The sequence below is a fragment of the Triturus cristatus genome, chromosome 7 (assembly GCF_964204655.1).
Source record: "Triturus cristatus chromosome 7, aTriCri1.1, whole genome shotgun sequence".
Taxonomy (NCBI): Eukaryota; Metazoa; Chordata; class Amphibia; order Caudata; family Salamandridae; genus Triturus; species Triturus cristatus.
The window spans coordinates 787124319-787148647 of NC_140590.1; the positions used below are offsets into that span (position 1 = coordinate 787124319).

General features: G+C 45.9%; 1 protein-coding gene across 2 annotated transcripts in view; it reads right to left on the bottom strand.

The window, feature by feature from the left end:
* The window catches only part of CYFIP2 (cytoplasmic FMR1 interacting protein 2), a 172505-nt gene extending 148413 nt beyond the window's left edge, over positions 1 to 24092 (bottom strand). For both annotated transcript variants that reach the window (XM_085617604.1, XM_085617605.1), the window contains exons 1-3: positions 23987 to 24092; positions 12365 to 12529; positions 3406 to 3495 (exon numbers count right to left, since the gene is read on the bottom strand). In XM_085617604.1, coding sequence (XP_085473730.1) covers positions 3406 to 3495; positions 12365 to 12481 — 207 coding nt within the window. In that variant the 5' untranslated portion in view covers positions 12482 to 12529; positions 23987 to 24092. The remainder of the gene's footprint in view (positions 1 to 3405; positions 3496 to 12364; positions 12530 to 23986) is intronic.
* Between the last annotated feature and the right edge of the window lie 237 nt (positions 24093 to 24329).

The following is a 24329-nucleotide window of genomic DNA, read 5'->3' on the forward strand; positions in this document are numbered from 1 at the left end:
ATTCCACTCTAGGGACTTGATTTAGAGTTCTGCAGACGGGTTACTCTGTCACAAAAGTAATAGATATCACATCCACCTTATTACAAGTGCATTATATCCAGTGGTTATTTTGTTTAAAAACATATGAGCCGGGGCTCTCATCAGGAGGCAGCTTGCACCACCCTATTTCTCCTGTTAGTGTCGCCTAAAACAGAACCAACTACTAACTAGGAAAGTGAGGTGAGGGTGTGGCATAATGGCTAGAGCTGCCATCTCCGGAGCTGGGGAGCCAGGTTCGAGTCTCGGCTCAACATCCTGGGATTCTTGGCAAATCATTTAATCTCCCTGTAAATGAATGTGTCTTTAACTGGTGCACATGAAAAGTGCCAGTGTTGATGATTAAGTGCCGGTGCTGAGCAAGGACAACACCAGTTCAAATTAAGCAATGATTATATCTAGTGGCACTTGTAATACAGCAGACGGGATATCCGTCACGTTTGTGACTAAGTAACTCATCCGCTGAACTGTAAATCAGACCCAAGGTGTCCTCCATTTCCCAAAAAGAAGACTTCCTGCTTCAGGAAAAGCCAATATTTATATTTAGTCCAAGAGACTAGATTTGACCTTTGTTATACTATGAGTTTCATCAAGCCTCAAAGGAATTCCAATTTCTTGCAACTGCAAATAGTGTTGAAAACCTTACAAATCCACTTCTTTCGGGCACCCACAAAGACTTACACAGCACACAAAAAGGGCAAACCTGGAGGCCACCTTCACCCTTCACAGGAGACTGGGTTATGTTCAATGCCATGCCATTTTTTACAGATGTTCATCCAAATTTGTCCTCACTCCCTTAGACGACCAGATGCAGGTTATTTCTAAAGTAATCAATCAATATTGGTTTCCGTGCACTGAAGAACCTTTGCAATCATATAAAATGAAAAGACAGAGCCAAGAACTGATTCGTACAGGAGTGGAGAGCACCATGGCATGATCAAAGCTGTATGCGGGTATTACTAGACTCATACTGCTTGAACACACTGGACCTGATTCACAAAGGGCCTCGGCACCATTGGTGGAGGCCCAAAGTCATGGGGGAGTCTCTGCACTTGGGTGGAATCTCTGCTATGAGAAATCTCATTGACATTGAGAGCAGCACGGGGGTAGGCTGAGGTGAGGAGAAACCTTCCAAAATTGATTGGTATAAGGCGCCCCCCCCTTCCCCGATGCGAGCTTATGAAGTCGGATAATCATTCCAAACAAAATACCAAAGAAGCGCTATTTTTAATTGATAAAGGTCAATGTACCTTTCATCGCCTTCCACATTTTTGAAGGTCTTGAATTCAAGCAAATAGGCATACAATTAAATTAATTTTCGAGTGCAGTAGGGACATATTTAGGTCCTGATGAGTAAAGCAGTGGGGACTGCTTACGAAACATGTTGACCCAGTAGGGAGTATTTAATTGATATACACCCCCTACGTAACCCCATTTTTTACATTCTCAGCTAGGGAATTGAATAAAAATGTGTTTTTTCCACTAGCCAGAGGATTTTTAATTTTTGTATTCACTCACTAACCCTACCACACTCACTATCACTTAGCACATAGCCTACACATAGCTAATTCCTTCACCTAACAACAGTGCTCCCATATATTTATTGGTCGTAGCACGCCCCGCCCCGTAGAGGGACGGGAAGACCCCTATGATGAAGCATGACACCATGGGATTCATAGTGTGTGAGGGGTATTTTAAAAACACTTAGGGCCTCATGTAGATAGCCCAATACCGGTCGGTAACGGCCGATTTTCAGTAATTATACCGTTACCGACCGGTATTTAGGCTTTTGCAATGTAGGGGGCACATTACAGGATTCGGTAATTTACCGAATCGGTAAAATTACCGAATCAGTAATTTTACCGATTCGGTAAATACCGAATCCTGTAATGATATGTAGGGGGAGTGTGTGGGTGTCGTGTGGAGTCGGTATTTACCACCAACTAATAGTTGGTGGTAAATGAAGAATGGCTCTGTAAATGCATTTTCAAGCGCTTAGAAGTGTGCAATGTGGCAGACATACATGCCCTTAGGGCATGTATGTGTGCCACATGTGCACACATGCAGGAATCAGGGGTGCAACAGGGTGTCAATGTGAGACCCTGCCACCCTTGATTGTGTTCCCCCCATTACCGAATCGGTATTTACCGATTCGGTAATGAGGCATACCTTCCCATTGATTCAATCAATGGGAAGGTATGCCTCATTACCGAATCGGTAAATACCGATTCGGTAATTACCGAATTTCTACGAATCGGTAATTTTTACCGCAGGAATACCTACATAGCATTTACCACTTCATAAATACCGAATCGGTATGATTCGGTATTTATGAAGTGGTAAATGCCAGGCCACCTACATAAGGCCCTTAGTGCTTTCCATGACATTTCATGAGGCACTGCTTTAATTTCACAATTTAAAAAGTAATATAAATATAAAAATAATTTCTATATCACTATAGGGTAGAACCACATTGTTTATAAAAAGCTTGACAGGAGGAAGGTTCTACCGATAATCCTCTTTACTCCCTCTTTTTGTTAATTTTCTATTTCTAGAGTAATCAATCAATTTTGGTTTCTGTGCACTGAAGAACCTTGAAGACACTCAAGTGATTAAGAACCCTTGCAATCATATAAAATGAAAAGACAGAGCCAAGAACTGATTCGTACAGGAGTGGAGAGCACCATGGCATGATCAATGCTGTATGCGGGTATTACTAGACTCATCCTGCTTGAACACACTGGACCTGATTCACAAAGGGCCTCGGCACCATTGGTGGAGGCCCAAAGTCATGGGGGAGTCTCTGCACTTGGGTGGAATCTCTGCTATGAGAAATCTCATTGACTCCCCCATGACTGCGGGGTCTCCGCCAGGAGTGCCGATGCCTTTTGTGAATCAGGCCCCCTGTGACGGGTCAATGTATTACTAGGGAGAGGCGAGCTTTGTTTGATATGCAAAACTAATCAGAGGCGCCACAAGGTATTAAAAATGCACGTCTATCTCTCTCACTTCCTCATCCATCACACCATCAAGCTCTGCATCCAATAACATGATTACCCCACCTCAGTGGCCATCACCCTCAACATGGAAACACTTCCAACATCCGAATAAAGCAAAGGCTACGCACAGCTGACTACACACCCACATGGAGAAGTGTGCTAAATGCTTGGACACGTGCTTGGTGCACACAGAGGGGTAGTAAGTGCTATACAAATGCTACAGAGTAAAACAGTAGCCAGCTCAGCGTACTATCAGTGACAGCCAGACTCCATGTGGGAGTGCACCACCGCCTCTTCAACCTGGAGTTAGTGACTGACTGACCGTGGAGAGTGATGTGATCTGCTCAGTGATCTTAAGAAAAAGACTCACCATACTGGAGTGCACCGTGGCCTGCTCGATGTATCTGGCTATTCCTGTCACAAACGCATTTCTGTCTTCGAAGTTGGTGTCAAAATTAGCCTGAAAGGGAAGAAGAATTCAGATAATGTATTTCATTTTTTAAACTAGAAACCCTAAGAGGTAGTAATTTTCCATATTTTTATTTTGGAAGGGTTTTGAGAAGAGACAGGCAAACTATCCTGTGGGAACAGGAGAGCACTGACAGAAAGAGTAGAGAGTTCAAAGTCCAAACAAATGTTTGGTGAGACATCCACATCCAGTGCAAATGATCGGGCGAATGACTCCAAAGAGCAGAAACGCAGATTGTGCTAGCCCTCCGACAAGGTTTCCCAGCAGGGCAAATTGGGCCAAAATACCAAGACCTAAATACTGACAACTAAAATATAAGGATATGAATTACAGTACATGTTTACTATATTTAACTTCACATATGTGTACCTCGAAGATATACATATCTTCAAGATACGTAGATGTAGGTTAAGAACAGTACATCTATACTTACCTGTATGCACTTACCTTCAAGATATTTTGGTTCTCGATTCTTTGGTTTTTATATTTTGGCTCCATGATGTTTCAACATACAATTCTCAAACAAAGCAGCACAGAGTTTTGCACAGTTATTTGCTTTCGTCTAAGGCCCCATAACTCTATGGAAGGCCTAATCCTTGCATCTTTCATTTAATTTTTTATTTTAATTAAAGATTTAAATACTGTTTAATTTTCAATACGGTAGTTTTTCTTTATTTAAATAGTTACATTTTCACTAACGTTCGTTCCTGACATCTTGACGTTTTGCTTCCATTAAAACTCTTCAGAGAAAGTCAGCCTTATTAAGTGGAGCTGACAATGAGTGCTGCAAAACAATCCAAAAAGTAAAATATTCAGATATCTCGTCCATCATTGAGCAGCCCCTCGGCATAGACCACTATCCCCAAGTTTCAGAACCACAAACCCAGACTGCGGTAGCGTTCAAGCTGGAGAGTTTAGTCATTAAGTGTTTTTTCAACTGGAGGTTACTGTGTTCTGCTTTTAGGATGTGGTTCAAGGTATTCCAAAATTTGGGGCCGATGGTCTGCTGCTGGATAAGGTGTATGTTTATTAATCTAAGGTTCCTACCTGGAATGTAAAGTAGAGGCAGGTGGAGAAGGTACCCGGGAACTTTACTCCAGGAAGCCTTGCCAATGGTGCAAATAATTTTAAATTTGATCCTGTGTGCCACAATAAGGGTCTCCAAAGTTGGTTGTACATGGGGGTGTTTTTCAAGATTGAGGTATTGTTTGTCTCTATAATTATGTGCCAGTACAAATGTCCACAGAGTCCTATTATAATGATAAACAGGCTTATATGGTGATGCTGGTGATGGTTCCTTTTATGGACACAATTCCTAAATATGCAAACCTACTTTCCCAAATCATCTCATGATCATGTCCTTTTTAGGTCTCGCCTAGCGACGTAGCGCATGCACGCTGCACGCCTTGGCGAGATCTATTGCTGTTGGTTTCTTGGCTGAATAGGGACAAGACATGTGCGCGCCTGGATAAGCGATGTGCACGTGTACGGCACGCACAACGTGCGCATGCACGCTTTTGCTTTCACTTTTTTTTCCGGCGCTCTGTTTGCATATATACTCAGACTGAAACGCTTCAGCGTTTCAACGTCTGGCAAGGGGTCACGTGATACTGAACGCTGCACGCGTCACACATTACATTTGTTACACGCCGGTGAGTCTGGAGCACTGTCTCTTCATCTTTTAAATACTTTTGATTTTTCGCGCGCCGTGCGCGCTTTCAGTTTCATTCTTGTTTTATTTTGTTTTATAATGGCGGCGGCCGCCACCACACCACTCACGGGTCGGAAGCAATGGAGGGTGCACAGAGGCCCAGGACTCACTCGACCTAGATGCAGCAACACTTCACATGCACGCAGGCAGGTAAGCTCTCTTTATTTCACAGGACACTCGTGGCACCGGTGACTGTACTCTCTGCTTGCCTCAGGCTCGCTAAACATGCAGTAGGGACGGGGGAGGCTGCAGGAATCGCATGCACCATGTCACGTCTCTGCTGCATGAAGAAAGCTATTGGCATAGTAAATGGAGTGCTAGTCGGAGGTTCAAAACTGTGCGTGGTAAACTAATTTTTTCATGCTTGCATGCACGATGGGTGTGCTTTAAATAACATGGTAGAAATAAGCTCTTTAATTTCACAAAGGTTTTAAAACTGAAACCACCATGTACAGAATTTCAAGTTCTGTAACAAATGTAATAGTTGAAATAAGTTATTGCTTACATTGCGAGATCTTATAACAGAAGATCAACCTGTGTAATGTGCTTTGAGGCTTTTGTTTGAGGGGTTACCTGACACCATGCAGAGCTTAGCGACTCATTAGGGTCTTTTAGGAATCCATGTAGGAATGCAGATCATTGATATCCAGTAAAATCAGCTACATAGTACTTTAATGAAACATTTATTCCTCCCTTAAGCTGTAATGCACTACTGATCACAAATATTGTATCATCTTAGGTACACACTTCTAGCAAAAATGGTACTCCAAGCATGGTTACACACAGATTATGGAATGGGGGGAAGACTAGGACTTGATAGCCCGCTGACTGAATGGAACTTTTTACCAACTGGGCAAGACCCAGACTTGCCATGGAGTCGCAAAGATTAGCTGACCCCCTCAAGTGGTTCTCAAGATAGAAATTGAAAGCCGTGTCAAGCCGATCATTAATTCAAATTTATGATCAAAATGTAAAATATTTGCCTGTTTCTTCCCTTGGAGAGCCAAGTAACAAAAAAAAAGGAAAATTCTACCTTTTCAGAAATTATTTTCGAGATTAATTACTTGTGAGTTCCCTCAAAGTTTCCCAGTCCATAATTAACTTAAAAAGGTGTGAGGCTCACATTTCCCACTGCCAAAGACCTTTGGTGTACCTGCAAAATATAACCTGTAATTGCTCGTTTTCTTGGTCACTTGTCTAGCACACAGTTTTTCACTGGCATTGACTTCGAATCCGTTTGGTCAATCTTGTATATTTCTGCTTGTGTTATGGGGCTACCATCACAGACAGGAGGAGTGTGGTTTGAGCTTGGATTGTGTATTTACTACACGTATTGTGTTCCGACCCAAATCTTGGTTATGGAGCTTTGTTGTATTCATTGTGCTCTAGTTGTTTTAGTGTTAAAGACTTGAGGCCTTTTCCAGTTGGAGTGCATGTTTGTTTATGGACCTGCCCATTTCGCATCATATTGATATTTCAGATTTGTCTTTAATGAAACTTGTTGGGAACTCCAATGTCAACTGTATAGCATTTCATGCTGTTTTGGATGTTAATTATGTAACATGTGTGTTTTTTTAGATTGGCTGGTGGCATATCTTGCTAAGGAGTGCTGTTGAGTTGGATTTTTAATCAGCTACATGCCATCTATGTGCTGCGTTGTGTATATGCAGGGTCTTCTGTCTACTGAGTTATGTTGAAAGTGTGGCTGTGTGTTTTTGCGATTAATGCTGTTGCACGTTGCATTGAAGCCTACTGTAGGCTTATCAGCCTATACTGGATGTGTCTGATCTGTTCTGTGTAATGTGTTCTGTGGAAACCTGTCCTGCACAAAAACTGCTTAGCAGAGATGGCTTTCTTTAATTTATAATACACATTCTTATGATAAATGTGTTAGTTTAATGTTTATTTGTTAGCTAGTACATTCAGTTTTTAATTAACCATGGTACAATTTATGGTGTGCAGTAAATTGCAACTGGATATTTTATTCCATTAGTGTTAACATTATATTATAATAATTTGATGTCACCCATGATGTTTTGTTCTAGCAATTCCATTTCACAAGTGTTATTTTCTGTATCTTATTAAAAGCATCGCTCACTCTCGGTTACTCTCTTTGACCTATGGATTTCTCTTCCATCCTCCTCCTTGGTGTCTTCTGAGAGCCATACCTAGAAACAACTTGGTTCATAGAGCATATAAAGCAACCCCAATATCTTATGAGATTCCCTCCATCTCTCCTGTACTGTTCCTTGCACATCCCACCTCCATTTCCTTTTCCTATCCACGCTTTCACTTTAATTGTTCGTACTCCCCTCTCTTTACCCCTCAGTGCTTTGAAAGCCCCTTGCGGGGCATAGCAAGCTAGGCTGGGAGTCTGCTTTGCAATCGGCTTCCTTTCCTGATGCCTCCGGCCTGCATAGTGATGGTGGGGAAAAGCAATAACTTCTGTGGATGTTTTCTGATGCAGATAGGCACACAACTTTCCAGACTGCCAAGATATGGAGCAGATCCACACACCTTCTCATTTTTGAAATCAAGTGGTCGCTGGTCATTGTAAGTTACTGTGGGCGAGACCAACAGACTTAAGTGGATGGAGTCAATCCACTGCATCTATGCCTCTGGGGTTTGGAGTTATGTGACGCCCTAGTAGCTCTTGTGCAGATGGCACTCTGGCAGCTTTGAGCTATGGTCCATGGTGGCCTAAGTGCCGGGGTGGCGGAAGTGAGATAATCTGCCCTTTGATTTGATGACATCACAAGAAGTAATGTCATTTTACTGTGACCCTAGTTATTTCACAGAAAGTGATGTCACACGATTACTGACCCTCCTGTCGTTCAAAAAGTGATCCCTGAAATAAAAATAAAAACTTTAAGTGGAAAATATTGTATACTAAATCAGATAAAAGTGTACTTTAGTAATGAACCACATATTGTCTAGGGCGGGCTAATGTGATGATGGGCCAGGGACACAATCTCTTAAAGCCACCAGGGTCGACTAGAGTTCAGGTCAGTCTCATTTTCCTTAATGGCCAATTTTGCGCAGATACTTGTGTCAAACGAGTTTCAAAAACTAGTTTAACCAAAATCTCTTGCAACTCCAGCTCCCTGCTAAACGGCCTCTGAACAAAGACATGTTGCACTTAATGCAAGCACAAACAAGCATTTGCAGTGCAATAGGTCTCGCATTTACGCGAGTTTGAGCTATTGGCATTGTAAATGACTGCCTTTTATATATGTGTTGCTTTTGAAAACTCAAATAAAAGGCATTGTCATTTATAATGCCAATAGCTTAAACTCTCGCAAATGCGAGACCTATTGCATTGCAAATGCTTGTTTAGGTCTGGTGTTAGCCAAGACACTTTGATTTAATGAAACCTATATGCATAACATACTTACTTGTAGGGGCTTTCACCCAGACTTCATCATTTATTGGCCTACTATTGTGGCATTCATATTTTTCTTCCGCCCAATACAGCATAAGGCAGTGAACCAGCCCATTTCAGCCACTGGCTAACTTCACAGTGAGTCACAGCATTCTGCCCTTTCACAAGAAGCATACCTAGACACAAGGAAGCTTGTTTAAGTGCCTGGTACTACTATGGCAATGTGTGCTTTTGGAAACCAAAAAATATTTCAGTTTTCAGCCAATGTTTTTTTAGATTCTTGAGAGCCCAGCAGCTTTCTCAATAGTAATATTTTGCAAAAAACATGACAAAACAAAACAAACATTGACAAAGCCAAACAGCTGAAGGCCAACGCCTGCCTTATTCCTTTTGCCAATGCTATTTGAACACCGTGTTGGGTGATCTGACTGGTGGATGCTCAGTTTTTTCAGATTTCCTCCAAGATTACAGTACCATTCCCGTTGGGTGTTGACGTGTGCGACCAGTTCTATGAGGGATTTCCATAATTGCCAGGATGTCACCTCAAAGGTTCTACTGATCTTCTTGATCCTTCCAGTAGTCACTATCCTACCCCACTTCCTTTTTAGGGTTTCCTCATGCCATGTTGTATGTACCAGAGGGCCCCGTCCACACAGTCTGATGGGCCTGACACATGCTAGATTTATTGTTTTTACACTGGAATAAATGCTGATACATCACACTCTGCCATACTGATACAGACAAAACCTGCCCACACTGACACAAACACGGACCCACTAAACTGAAACAAATGCTGGCACCCCTTACTGAATGCAAATACTACTGCTATACTGTCATTCTAATACAAAGACAGGCACACACTGATGCACTCTGAGGCATCGCACAGTTAAACAAACAGACACCGTTGAGCAATACGCGACACATTGAAATTAATATTGAGACAATGCTGTTATCAACTGGTGCAAGTACTGACACACGGTGCTGTTATACAATAATTTACTTGTTCACGTATCAATTGCAAGCCAAAACTGATATGACTGATGAGCATTTAATCATTCCTGTGCAATGAGAAGAATCAAGCTATTTTTTGCTGTTTACCTATATGTGCTTTGCGAGACGCAGATTCACTAAAACCACACATGAACAGGAAGTATACACGAGAACATCCTGTTCTCACAGTAGCCACACCTGATTCCACGCTCAGCAGTGTCATGGTTCAGAAAGCTCTAAATCGGGTCAAAAACGTGCCCAATGGCCCAGTGTTTAATTTGTAAAAAAAAATAAGTGCCAGGGCCCTCGTCAGGAGGCGATTGCAGCTTGCGCTACCCACTGCATGTGCCAGGGCCACCAATGACACCACAAACACAATTGGTAACCATCACACTCATACAAGTGTGACTATTCCAGGCCCCCAAAACTATAACAATGTATTTATTTATTTGACAGTTTTATATAGCGTAAACATGACCCTTGCGGGTATGAGAGCACTTTACAAATGCTTAAGGAGCAGAGACATATAGAAACAAAAATGTCATAATCAAGAAGAGTATGGCTTGGGCTGCAGGTATTAGTCATTTTTAATGTATATTAAAGGGATAAGCAACTGTTGTAGTCCTTTCCTCTATATTAGGTAGACAGCGCCACCATGTGGTAGACTGTCATAAGTACGAGTGTTGACAATTAGGTGCCGGTGCCGAGCACCAGAAACAACCAGGTCAAATTAAGCATTGGAATTGCCACCCCATAGCTGGCTGATGAGCCAGGAAGCATGATGGAGGACTCAGCTGAGTAACATAAATTGATATGACACTCCTGCAGAATGTCACCCAGAACCTCTCATATTCCCTAGATACTCATTGACCTTGGACTGAATGGGGCTCCCTTGAAGTGGGGTGGGCCCCCTGGTTGGTTGCCCCCTACCCCGCAGGGGCTGCAGGGGCATGTGATATGCCACTGGGAGGACTAACACAGAGGCTGTTAGAAAACAAAAACTTAAACCCTTCAAGGCAAGTAACAGAACCTCAACTAAGGGACAGAAAACACAACGACATCCATGCTTCCAACCCTAAAGACATTTACAAGTCAAATATGCTACCCACTAACTGCAAGTAGTTCCCTGGGGCGATACATACGAGTAGCACCCCTGGTGCTTCAGTGTATCATTCCAGGTTACACACAGGCACCCAGGCATACACGAGTACTAATCACATGCCTCTTTCCATGCTAATAACAGCAAAATATGACAATGTCTTCATAGAAAACCAAGCTTACTGTCGCCAGACAATCAGGAGTCTATGAAGGGGCATCTGTAAATGATAATCATAGGAAGTCAGGCGTGCCTCCCACACGAACAGGAATACCACATGGAGGGTTTCAGGGTTGCTATACACATGTGTACATGCCAATTATAGTTAACCAAGAATTCTGGTTTACAGACATACTAACATGCCAGGTGCCAACATCAACAAACGCTGCTAAGGTGCAGGAGCGATACTGACATCCAGGAATGCTACAAGCAGGCCTCTGAGAGTCCTCACTCTGAGGTACGTAGACGCACAATTCACAAGTATTCATGAGTGCTAGACAAAGACATGGTACTCAGGGGCATCGAAGTGTACAACTCACAGGCATCGAGGAGTGCTTGTTATTGACATCTACCAGTGCTTAATTTGTTTAAAAAAAAACCATAAATGCAGAAGTCCAAACCTATGCTTGGAAGCTGGAGCCCTGCAGAATGTTGGGGTTGACGAATACAAGGGCTGCTTAGTGTTTACTCTACCCCATGCCTCTCTAATCCCCCACCATACACTCTGCCTCTTTATTTCAATCTTGCATGTTATTTTTCATCCTAATTTCTCCCTTTGTCACTATTTTCTCTATGTCTCGTCCTCCTTCTTTCTCCATGTTCTGCCTTTCTCTCTCTTGCTCTGGGTCAAAGTCAGATGAGGAAAAATAAGCAGTGGTCCTCAAAAATAAGTCCCAGTAGGCCGCACTTGCAACCTCCGGCTCAAATTAAGCACAGAGCAGTCACATGTTAATCAGTAGCATTAAGGGCTGCTTCTCACATACACCGGGAAGTGCTACCCACAGACAAACAATTATACACAGTGGCATACACTGGCCTTGCTCTGTTACTCACAGGATCTAGGCTGAGATGTGCTCTACCCACCAATCAAGTAGTGCCATGTCTGCAGCCATGATCAGTTTGGTCCAAAGTCCCACGACACAGAGGGTTCCACGGAAGAGCCCACGTCCATTCAATGGGTGGGTGTGCCTGAACTGCAGTGGCAGAGGCAGGGCATTTCGTCCCTTTCAATTGAAAGGGTCCCTGGCATCGGGAGACAACTTCCTTCCACGTGAGGAAGAGACCGAGTTGCGGCTAGAATCAGGCTGATAGCATTCGAAATATACCTTGTTCCCCACCCCAATGCTCGTACTGTGCTACTAATTGTATGGCTTGTTTATATTGTCTTTTGTAGAATGTGCTTGTTTTCATGTTATATATTTTTATTGCTACTGCGTGTCCTTGGAAGGTGGCATAAACATGTTCATAGGGTCTAAGAAGGGCCCCTCTATACCTCCAGCCGGCCCTGACGCATTGGTGTGCCTGGATAGGGTGCGCTGCATGAGCTGCACCGGGGCTGGCAGAGCATCAGGTGGGCAGCACCTGGCTGGGTGCAAATGGGATGCAGCTACGGACACACTGCAAGAATCAAAGTGCTCTGTACATACTAAACAGCGACATTGAACCACATAACCATCCTTACCTGGTACATGATGGAGGAGGGCGGCGGCTCGATGCATGGCTGCTGGTCCGGTAGCGGCAGCTCCTCCAAGAGGTCCACATTGGACAGCGCATCCTCCAAGGTCACGTGAGTGGTCATGACGCCTGCGTGTGCTTCCGCACGTGCAACCACCCCGGCAGCAAGAGTCTGGAACACACAGATAGGTCAAGTCAAACACTGAGCATGAACGGGATGACGCACCTGAGAGGCGGGCCCAAGGGAGGCCACAGGCCGCATTTATGAGGTGATCTGACCTCAACTGGACACTGAAAGTGATGTCATACATCCCATGTTAGAGACTCACAGCAGTCACACAAAGAACACCCCAGAGACTGAAGAGAATGCCACAAATCACACCCCAGAGGGAGAATGTGATAGCACCAACCTTATCACACAGACAGGCTCATCTCAAGGACTAAAGGTGATGAATAACCTCCCAAAAGACTGACCATACCCCAGTGACTGAGGACACTGTCACAGAAACCAGCAGACTCTCAGAGGGAGGCAACAGACCCTTCCCAGGGAGGGAAAGCCTGTTTAGAGTTTGACTGGCAGATTTTCTACTCGAGTTCTCTGCCATGAGGGCAGAGGCATTTCAACCAAAGTGGGGTTCACCATCTTGCAATGAGCCATTTTAGGGAAGGAGGGTAAATGCTTGGTGACATTTCACCATTATTGTTGTTGTAAGAAGGAAATTGTAAACACCAACTTTGGGCAGTTAAAATGTATCTGCAAAATGGGGACAGATTGTCAGTGCCCATCTCGATATATGTTGGGAAGTGCTTTAAACTGAAATATAGAAGTGCAGGTACTCACTATTTAGAGTGCCTGTTTACTCCTGAGAAGTGCTGGGTAGTACCTGCCCATCTAAAGCACTGATGTTGGCAAAGGTCATGTTTCCCAACATGTTAGGGACACTGTACTTACCTTCAATAGAGGTCAATGGCACGTTCCATGGAAGAGTTAACTCTACTATGCCTGGTTGGAGGATCAATTAAGGTGAAGCTCTCATTGTGAACTTCCTGAAATCCTGATTCAGCCGCAAAAGTAAATTTATAGTCTAACGAGAATTATATGTTGCGCAGAAATCCCACACTTCTGTCATTTTCCTCTGACATATTTCCCCAGTGAAAAGCAGGGGGAATTTATTTGGGAAGAAGGATAGGTAAACATGAGGAAATGTATGCACAACACACAGATTTCCAGTGATTCCTGATTCCAAAGGTCGAACTCATGATTGTGTGGTAGTGACCAGTAATTGCCATAACACGTAATATCGGCAGTTACTGCTTCAATAGACCCCAACATTGATGTTCTAAGGTGTGAGGCTTCAGCCCTAGTGCGCCATTCATGCCCTCAGGTCAGTCTCTATGTCCATAGGCTCATCAGAGCCCTCAGCTCCCAGTGACAGCATTCCATCCCAGAGTATGCATGGGGTCAAAAGCCTCAACTTCCAGTTTTTATGCCCCTAGATCTGTTGAACCCTAAGCCCTCCATGTACGAACCCTGAGCCTTCAATGCACCGCTTCGAGTCCCGCACGGCATCAAGACTCCTTGAATTTTGAAGACTGTGGTCCCAGACCAAACACCATATTGGAGACCTCTGCCTCCCCTGTTGTGGTGTAGGAGCCCTCATTCCACGGTCTGGCTACCTGAGAGACTTCTTAGTGCAGAGCCTCTTGGTCGGTGTGGTATCCTTTGATTTTAGTTGCTGAGGAAACAGGCATCTTAACGTCTGCAGTACTGCATAAGTGAAGCCTCAATCACCCTAAGAGGCAGCTCAAACCCCTATACACTGAATATTTTGCAAAACACTTTCAAAGCAATCGCTCTTGGTCACATGATGTGTTTGTGTGTACTGGCCTGTCATTGCCCGTGCATCTGTCTATGTATGACTGAACGATGACTGTCTACGCTGCTGCCCTCTGATTGCTTGCAGGACTCCACTGTGATCACCTATGAATATGCGTGTGCGTGTTCGTAAATGCATTGTTCTGGAATTATCTGTGTGCTATTGTTACAGAACAGACAATTTCTGTGATTTACTGTGTGACTCACTGGGTGGGCTGTGTACTAGTTTACTCAGACGCTTCTTCTAGACCTCCCAACTTTGGAAAATTGATCTAATGGACGCGGAGTATCAAAGGGTTTTAATCTTATCAACTTAATTTATTCAACCTGAGAACCAATGGTGCAATCTCTGCAGTCATTCGGATTTAGGACAGTGGCCATTTAACCCCTTCGCTGCGGCGGGAATTCCGCCGCAGCGCTGGGGGGGGGTTTGGGGACAGCGCGGTGGCGCTGTGCTCATGACGGAGCCACTCCGTCATGAGCCACGGTTGAGCTGTGCTCATGACGGAGTGGTTCCATCATGACTCCGCCCACTGCGCTAATCGCCTGCACAGGCGGGGAATCAGCGCAGCGTGGAAGGAGCGGCGGCCAACGGCCGCAGCATGACGGAACCACTCCGTCATGAGCACACGGCACCCGTGGCTCATGACGGAGTGGCTCCGTCATGAGCGCTGAAGGGATTAAGAAGTTAGAGTTGGGTTACAATTTCACAAGATCAGATTGTATTTTATCCATTAAAGGGACAGTTTTGTCAAAGATCGGCAAGAGGAAGACGCTGACTGGCTGGAAGCCACAGAAACTTGTGTAGTTGTATGAAGTGCCACAGGGGCTTACTGCATGTGTAAAATCCTGACTTAAATGCATCGCTCTAGCTCCATCTTCCAACTCCTACTTGTGATTCCAGCAGCGATATTCCTTCCTATGTCACTGAACTCAGAACATTCTCTCTTCCCCTCACGCTGAGTCCCTTTTCACTGCTTGCTTTCTGGCCATTGGAAGACACCATAGATCAGAGTGTCATGAACCGGGAACTGGTGACGCGCTGCTCGCATTACCGCGAACTCCTGTTTCGTAATACGGACTCTGCTCGAACCACACTCCCCATAATGCTCGGGTGAGCTCGCCCCACGTGACCCATGTTATGCATGGCAAAGCGGATATAACCCAACGCGCCCAGAGGGCGGTGCCGATGATTCCTGGTTGTTCTTCTGCCTCGGCTTTCCGATAACCCTTCAACCCTCCGAACAAAGAAACCTTCGCTCCCGCTTTGAAAACCGCTCCAGGTGTACCGGGCTCCGGAAGACGGCACCAGAGAACCTCCGCCCAAAGAAGTCCGGGCTCCTGGAAACTGCTCAAGCGCTCCTCAGCCCACGGAGTTCCGGGTTCTGAGTCGCAGCGCGAGCGGTGCGCTTCTCTACCCACGGAGTTCCGGGTTCAGAGTCGCAGCGCGAACGGTGCGCTCCTCTGCCCACGGAGTTCCGGGTTCAGAGTGGCAGCGCCTTCCTCCGTTTGTTGGCCCATGTACTTCTGAACCGTGAGTACTGTCAAGACAACCTGTCGCCTTTTGCCTTCAGAGAGGCACATCCTTTTGTTTACGATTTGTGACCCTGTTATTGTGTGCACTCTGGAGCATTAAGCACTGGTAGGAAGTGCTGCCCTTTTCTCCCAGAGGTACTGTGCACCATTTCCTGAGTGACCCTCTGCTGGTCACGCCCTAGACCAGAGACCGTTATCCAGTGCCCCCCCTTAACTGGATTACGGGTACCCTCCGGGCCTAGCGACTTCATTCCGAGGGGCTGGAGGAGGTGGCAGGTGAGAGAGTTAAGAGAGGGGATTGGGTATCAGGTCAGGGGTGTAAAAGGTACCGTTTGTCTTATGGTGTGCTTGTGTCTTTCCAGGTCCCTTTCCCAGCTGTTCCTCCCCTTCCTTCCCTCACCTGTCTCCTGAGTCCGTGTGTGTAATACGTCTTCCGGACTGGGGGCAGATGAGAGGTGGACCCCTATAGAGCATCAGCGCCATCCTGAGGAGAGGAAACCCCGGCCACAGAGACAGAGAGGGAATACTATCTTAGGGCTCAATTCAAAAATTTGTGGGTGGTCCTTTCCTTCGCCAAGGCGATGAAGTTGATTATTCTGTCGCCCCGAATTAGGTGCCGCCCACCAAATTTAGAAATGCCAGCTGGCTGAGCGGACATTTCTAGCATTGGCAGGTACTCTTATCACAGCAGTTCCTGTCAATGCATTGTAAGTTGAATGGGCGGCTCCTTCAACATGATGGACCCATACTGCGAATTTACAATGTTTTTTTTAGTTTCAAAAATAAAATCCCAAAGTGGGAAGAACTCAGGGCTTCTTCCGGGATAGTGCTCATCTCTTGGTGAAGATCTATTTCCAAGTGTCCTCGTAGCGCTATCTTATCTCCCTGCAGTAACTCTTTCTGCTTCTGTGCATGCAGGTACTGTTGAAAGGGACTGTCCTGCATGAGTTCAGATGCGCAATTGACTGTCAAAGCTCAGCAAACATGCTCATTGTAAAAGCCTAAAATGGGATTAGGGTTTATTTTTTAGGGGCTCCTGTTCACACAGACACGACACCGGAACTGGGCAGGAATCGTTCCAGCCCTCCTGGCACTCTGATGCAGTGGTTGCTGGAAAGAACCTTCCAGAACGTCCAAAGAACCATGTTGCTGATTGAATGGTGGGCACTGACTCTGCCAGCGTACAGAGTTAACACAAGTACAGAGGAGCACACACGTTGGGGCTCGAGGACTCGGAGCGTGCACGAGGGGTTGGGACACAGCTCTTGTGGCCTGCCCTGCTCGCGGCGTAGTTGGCAAGCAGCCCCCATGGATGCACAGGCCCATCACAACAAGCTCGCTTAAGTGTACAAATGCTTCTGAACAGAGCATTAATAAAGCAACCCGCATTCCATTCTTCATGTGTTTTAATCTCTGGGCTGCAATTGTCCAAACTGAGCAGTATCAGTGGAGGGCACTCCCAAATCCACAAGTACTTGTATACTCCACTCGAACACCCAGGGCCCGCCCTTCAGACACTGACCCTTCTCATCAGTCGGTTCTTTCTCGAGGAGGCGACGGTCGGGATACAGAATGGCGCAGTAAAGTCTCAGGGCCCAGGAAGCGCTATAAATGTCAAGAGAACTCGTGTGATGAATTATCTTCCTGGGGAGAGATCAGCATTTTGCATAGTTGAGGTTTTGACTTTTAGGTGAAGTTAGTGCAGAGGGTTAATATGCCTGCTGCAAAGAACGTGTACCTAGTAGATTACAGAGTGCGTATGATGTAAACAGATCAGCAGGTTACTGCTTTCAAAAGAGACATCCTTTTGTTACTTGCAATTTATAACTTAAAGTCCTAATATAGAATAGTGAGCTATTAACTTTCATCCCAGAACTGCATACACACTGCAAAGTATATATTATTAGAACATTGATTAATGTTGCGTAAAGGGTTAATTTGACTAGAAATCGATTCTTATTATTAAAGAAAACTCCCAACTATGCTGTTTCTTTTTCGACTCTGCGTTTGTGCTTCTCCACACCAAGCACTCCTAAACTATACTGCCTACCAGTATGGATGACATGTGACTCCTACACTTTTAGTCCTTTGGCTTATGTAAACATTTCCTATACACTGATTTACACAGGTATGATTGATTGTCTCTGTGTAATGTGAGTGTGATGCAAAGTGCTCGGACACCCTATACTGGTATGAGTGGCGCTATATAACTAATTCAATGCATCTGAGAGAGTGTGGTTATGGAGACTTGTTCACTGTTAAAGGGTGCTAGTGAGAGAATCCGTGGTGGAGGTGGTCATTGGGGGGGCACCAACAAACATTGTCGCACAGGGCGCCACCAGCGCTAAAGCCGGCCCTGCCTGTGTGGTATCTGCGTTTCATGTAGGTCAGTGATGCAAAGGTGTCAGAAAGAAAGCAGCAAGTTTGCTTTGACACACCTTCCCTCTGCCTCGTGTGTCGCGAGCCTTTGGTACACGACGGGGACAGGTACCTGGCTAGAGCCTGTGTGACTGAGATTCACACACTGAAAGAGAGCTTTAACCGGGTCCCAAAGTATACCAGGTGCCAATGGCAAATTCTCAAATGTTTTGGTGGCCAAATGTAATAGGGTTAGAAATAATTTGACATTCAGGGGTTCCGGAACACCTAGAACAGTCGCTGGGATGGGAAATCAGTCAGGGTGCAACATCCTCTGCGGGTACTGGCTCAGGAGCCAGTGTCTCAGAACGGGCCAGTGACAGTCCAAATTTTATTTAACAGGGGGAACCACAGGGACTAGGCCACCCACTGGACCCACCATTACCAACCCACTATTTGGTTCTGGGATCCAGGATTTAGGGTCCATTACTTAACGCCAACCTAATGGATGAACCCCCAGAATTGTATGGGCTACCAAGATGGCTCAGACAATGGTGGACCTTCAAAGGGGGGAAATGTGGTCTCATGGGACCCCCTCCTCCCCCCCGACAGTCCGTGGCACCAGATACCGTCACTGCACCCAGCAGCTGGAGAATCTCTGCCCTCCTTTCAAATGCAGCCTGGGTGTTGCCTTTCACTAATGTGCATTCCCTAGACCGGGTGCGAGTTTGCAGCTGCACTGAGGGCAACAAATTAAAAGCAACAGGATGCACTGACCCAGTTGTACCTGGATCACCCATTTAAAGGTGCACACTGGCTCAGGGCAGTGTGCAAATACATAATATGGGCCCTGATGTTTGCCGTTTATTTTTGGTGGGTTTCAGTCTAGATGGGCTGCAAAGTCCTTATAGCTCCAAAGAGCTTCAGTCCGCGGGGTCTGGCGCTGGCCTTCCTCGTGATCAGGGGCTGCGCCACTCTTCTCTTTATACTACGCAGTTCAGCCGCTCCTTCTTCCCAGAAGTTTTTAACTGGAAAGCATCCAGGCCTGGCTCTGGTCTTGTTATGTTATGCTATGTTAGATTGATTTGTATAGCGTGCTAATCACCCAAGAGGGTATCCGGGGATAAGCAGCTACCAGCAAGGTTGTGGCCCTGACACAAGCTCATTCTGGACATGTGCTCCTAGTAGTGCAAATGAGTGCTTTAATTACCAATAATACAACAGCATCCGGGCCCGTAGTCTCGAGGGGCCCTGTGGAATCCATAAATGGCTGTCTTTGACTACCAAAGTGCAGATGAGGGGCCTATTTTCCTACTTTTATGAGGGCCAATAGCAACATTGTTATGCAACTACTTCAGACGAATGCCTAAGTGCATGGTGAAGGGGCAAGAAACTTTTCCAATTTTAGGGAACGTCAGGAACTCAGAACCATGAAAATACAAGTTTCAGAAATCAAGTTATCCTCCATCCAGCAGAGAGTAATTCCAAGGTGTTTCCATCTCTTTCCTGGCTGCCAGGCAAAGGAAATTCTGAATTCAAATGATCAAGGGGTTTTGTAGAGTTGTCTCAGCCAGCCTCAGCCATGTTTCCCTAGCTACTCGGCTATGTCAAGAACAACAGAGGAAATGGAAGGTTTCAGGCACAGTGGGGGGAAAATTAGTAGAAAAGGAGAGAAGATGCGTTTCCATATAGCGAAGTTAAATATCTTTAGTAGTGGGGCAGAAGCCATGGAACAACAGACTTGTAGGTTGCCTTGAAGCAATGGCCTGCTCCTTCCTACTTTTTAGGAAAGACCATGCTCCCATCATGAAGGTAAATTTGGAGCTGCCATTCACTGAGAAAGGACTGGTGGTGTGAGTTTCGCACAGGTTACGGTGTGCTGAACCACAATGCACACAGGAGGCCCATGTCAGTCATTTTTGCATTGTTATATTGGCTATAAAAAAAGAAAAAGTGTGGTTTGTGGATTTCAAACTACTTTTGGAAGAAGGAATAGCTAGATACCTAATCTCTGAAGCCACCAAACAAGTGGAGAAACCTTCACACATTCTAACTGGAGGATTGTGCCAATCACCGTCGGAAAGAGTCCATGCTCATCTCTACAGCTTGGGAGATGGCCAACTGGTACCTGCCTTAATGGGTGGGTTTTATGGCAAGGCAGGAGATTAGCATTATGCATTCACTCTTATTCACAACTTCTGAGCAGCAAACACTTTAAAATTCCAAGATATAGCACACTAAATGACTTCACAATGAAATCAGAACTCTGCAATCCCATAAAAGCCCCCTTCTCCTCCATCTTCTTCCTCTTTCGTTTGCTGCGTCTGAGCATAGAAGCACTCTTTTATATGCATTATCAGTATTATTAATATTTGTGTTACCTTTTACACTGTAAAAAATCATCAAAATCAGGGAAGAGCGTACATGGACCAGAAACTGACATTATCTGATTTCCTACGAATAATATCATGTATCGTGCACACCTTAACAAGCTTCTCACTAGTCACTCTGCTGATAAGCCTCTCTGTGACAATCACCATCACATTGCAGCACATCATTGACTTCACCGTCACAATCTCAGAAGTGGTTGAGAAAAGGAGAAGTAGAAACAACAAGATGAGACGCAGATGGAACCCCACATTTGAGATCTGAGTGACCGACTTAGTGCTTGGGACTTGACCATTTAACACAAAGAGAAAGAAAAGTACCATGGTAATTGTGATGTGAGGTGATATCATTGTCCCTTCCAACTTCTAGTCGTTCAACTCGTTCAAAAGAAGAGTTGCAGCAGAATAAGAAACGTGTTTTGGAGAGGAACTTATTAGGAAGGAGGAGGGTTACTACAGGAGCGGATCTTGCATTAGGTAAAGTAGAAGCGTGGAAGGGTAATGAGGCCCAGCAGTACTACGCACAGGGTAAACATACTGACAGGGAAATATAATACCTGATCTATCACTCACCAATAACTCACCGTTGACCGGGTGACCGTTAGTAGCCTAAGTGAACCAGGGGATGGATGTGGTGGGGCTGGATAGGCATAGTGGTCAGTGGTGAGGTGTCACGATGGAAACTGATGAGGTGTGACAAGCATTGATTCATAATGGGGAATCAAAACTCTTTAAAAAGGACGGACCCCTACGCCTGGGAAGGGATTCCTTATGGGCGGGAGCAAAATGGAGACAATGAACTGCGTGCAAGTGATCTTGATAATTTGAAATGAGAGATCGCCTTAAGGATATGAGTTTCCCCGGGAATATGGATTTGGTCTCAATTTCAACATGAACTTTGTCTGATAACGAGCTTTCTTTGCTAGCTCCTATCATAGCTACTTGGCAGCCATTACTGGTCTCTGGTGTCTCATCGTGAGGGTGGGAGTGTGCTGTGGGAAGTAGTAGCCAGATTCCGCCTCTAAAGAGCAAGCCGAGCTGCCAGGGGGCCGGGGTCTTAAATGGAGACGACCCACTAGGACCCTCCGTAGCCCCAACACATAATCCTTCACAAGACCTATGTGAAAAAAGGTATTTTACAGGAAGGGGTGGCAAATAAAGACCTGAGCAAACAGATTACACAAAAGCACATACAGAAAGCACAGTAAAAAGACCACAGGTCTCATCAACACCACTGTGTAAGAGTCTACCCTTGAGGCAATGGGTGATCAGAGAGGCACTCCGTTGAACTCTCAGAGGCACAAGGTCCAAGCATCTGCTAGATCCCACCCATAGCCATATATTAGATTGAGAAATCATGTGGCCAACGCTCACTGGTTCCAATGGTCATTTTGCCAGGCCATATTTATGTAGGTCCCACTGTCGACTGTTTCTGTAGTTCATTATGGATGATATGGCCCTTTGTGAAGCACCTGGCTTGCAGGTCACATGTGACGCTACTTCTGGCAGTATGGGCTTTTCCCATGCTCAGGCAGGAATCTTATAGCTACAAACTGGTGCACAGGTCTCTAATTCCCTGCACTGCTTCACCTCCCGGCACTTCAGTCCCTGGACTCCTCATAAGAGATTCCTTGAGACTGTCTTTGAATGCTCCTCTGAGACCTTCCCCCACCGCATGTGCTGAGACACAGAAGACGTGACTCCATACTGAGGTGAAATCCTTAGGGTTGCAGCGTTCTTCAAATCTCTCTCTGGTATATACGCAGCATGCCCTTCCTCGCATGATGCAAATCAATTTTTTCCCATTCTGCACCATGGTATCAGCCCCCTGTGTTGACTTCCTCTTTCGCTTGCTCTTTGCCATGATGTGTCAATGAGCCTGTCAACAGGACTATGGGATAACCGTGAATTCTTGCTGCTAGTTCTCACACTTGATGCTACTCGGTTAGTCCTCCCAGGCGTAAGAAGCAATAGGCACCGAGATCAAGGAGTCAAATTCAGACTGGCCCTGAATGAGAACTAGTTAGACATGAAAATAAGAACGAGTAGAGGAGAAAAAGAATTAAGGAACAGCTAATAATGAACTACAGACTCTAGGCTGGAAGTAAATATATCTGGCCAGAGGAGAAAAAGTCGACCTCAGTCAGCAGAAGACAGAATTCGAAGTTGCAGGAGAAAGTACATCTAGTGGGCAGAATAGTCTCCAGACTAAGAAAGGAGACCTTACCTCAAGAGGGGGGGCGGGGTGGGTGGGCATGGAGCCTCTGGTCTCTCCAAACCACCCTGTCGTGGTGCAAATGCTACTCACGGTCCATCCTCACGCTCCCTTTCTCAGTGGTGTGGAGGCTTCTAATGGCTATAATGGGGCCAGAGGTGGGATGACAGTTTTAAATGGTAAATGTGTGGGTGGCAAAGATACATGCGTAGCAGCATGGTTTAGTGAGAGGGCAGCATAGCAAGGTGGCAGAGTGGGTGAGTGGTGGAGCGGGAGTGTTGAGGTGGGCTGGTGGCATGATGTGACAGGGTGAGACCGCTAGTCGGACAGGTTAGTTAGAGTATGGCTGGGTTGAATGAAGGAGGTTGGATTACAGGTCAGGTGTGATTTCTGGGTGGGTGGTTGGAGGAACGGTATGTCGAAGTTTGACTTTAGGTGGAAGACATAGGGGTAGTAGGATTGTGAACGGGTGGGGGAAAGGATGGGTGGGTAGGATGGCCAAGATCAGGGTAGATGAGTGGTGCGATGGTTGGGGTGAGGAGGGGTAGAGCTGGGTAGCTAATAGAGAAGATGCCAAGTTAGTAGTAGGTGTGGTGTGAGGATGGGGTGGGCTGGATGGCGGTACGCTGAATGATTGGTGGATGTGGCAAGATTCACGGATGAAGGGTGATGGGATGATGATGAATGAGTGTGACGGTGGATGAGTAGTTGAACACTTAGCCGGTGGTTATAACGGGCACATTTCACACAGTGAAGAGAAGGCTAGATAGGGCGCAGATGCCGGCCCGTGCACCTGCCATCTGGACAGAGCCCCCCTCTCTGAGTGGGGGCATGGGGGAGTGACGCTATTTGGAGAGGGTCCGTGACAGCTGTAAGTTCTTGGGGTTTGATATCTGCCATGTGATCATCTCGGGGGTTTAACGTTCAGAAATCACCCAAGCGAGAGAATAAACACAGCTGCGAAAGACAAGGAGTGGGGGCGGAGGAGGGTTTTCGGGGGAGGAAAATGGTGTAAGTGGGCATGAGAGCGTTGGTCGAGAAGGTGACGTGAGTCGGGGCGAGGGATAAACTGATGGGTAAATAGATCGGAAGGGTGGGCTTAACCGCACAGACACTGCAATCGCCATCATAAAATGCAGCCATAGAAAAAACAACGCACCTCCGCCCACCTCCGCGGAGATGGTTCGGAAATGGTGGATGATACAAGATGGGGACAGCCCCGGCCAGTGATCGAGTCACGCCAGGCCTCTCGCTTACCTGGGCCCGGATCCGGGGTGGGGGCAGAGGATGGATGCTGCTCGGTCCTCGGCTCTCTCCTCCTGCAGCCTGCGAGCGCTGCCCCTCCAACTCCGCCTTCCCCTGCTGCCTCCCTGGCTCCTCCCCCTTCCTGTCACACAAAGAGGGATCAGGCTGCAGCCGATACAAGCCTAACGCTCAGGAAACAGAAACCTGTCACACGACCGCCAATACACGCACAAAAACCTTCTACGGTAGGGAAACACGAGAATCCGACCTGCCACCTGCACCACACAGGACATCAATCCACCGCATTTTAATAAGAGATTGTTCATCAAATCTGCTTCATAATGAACACAAGCAG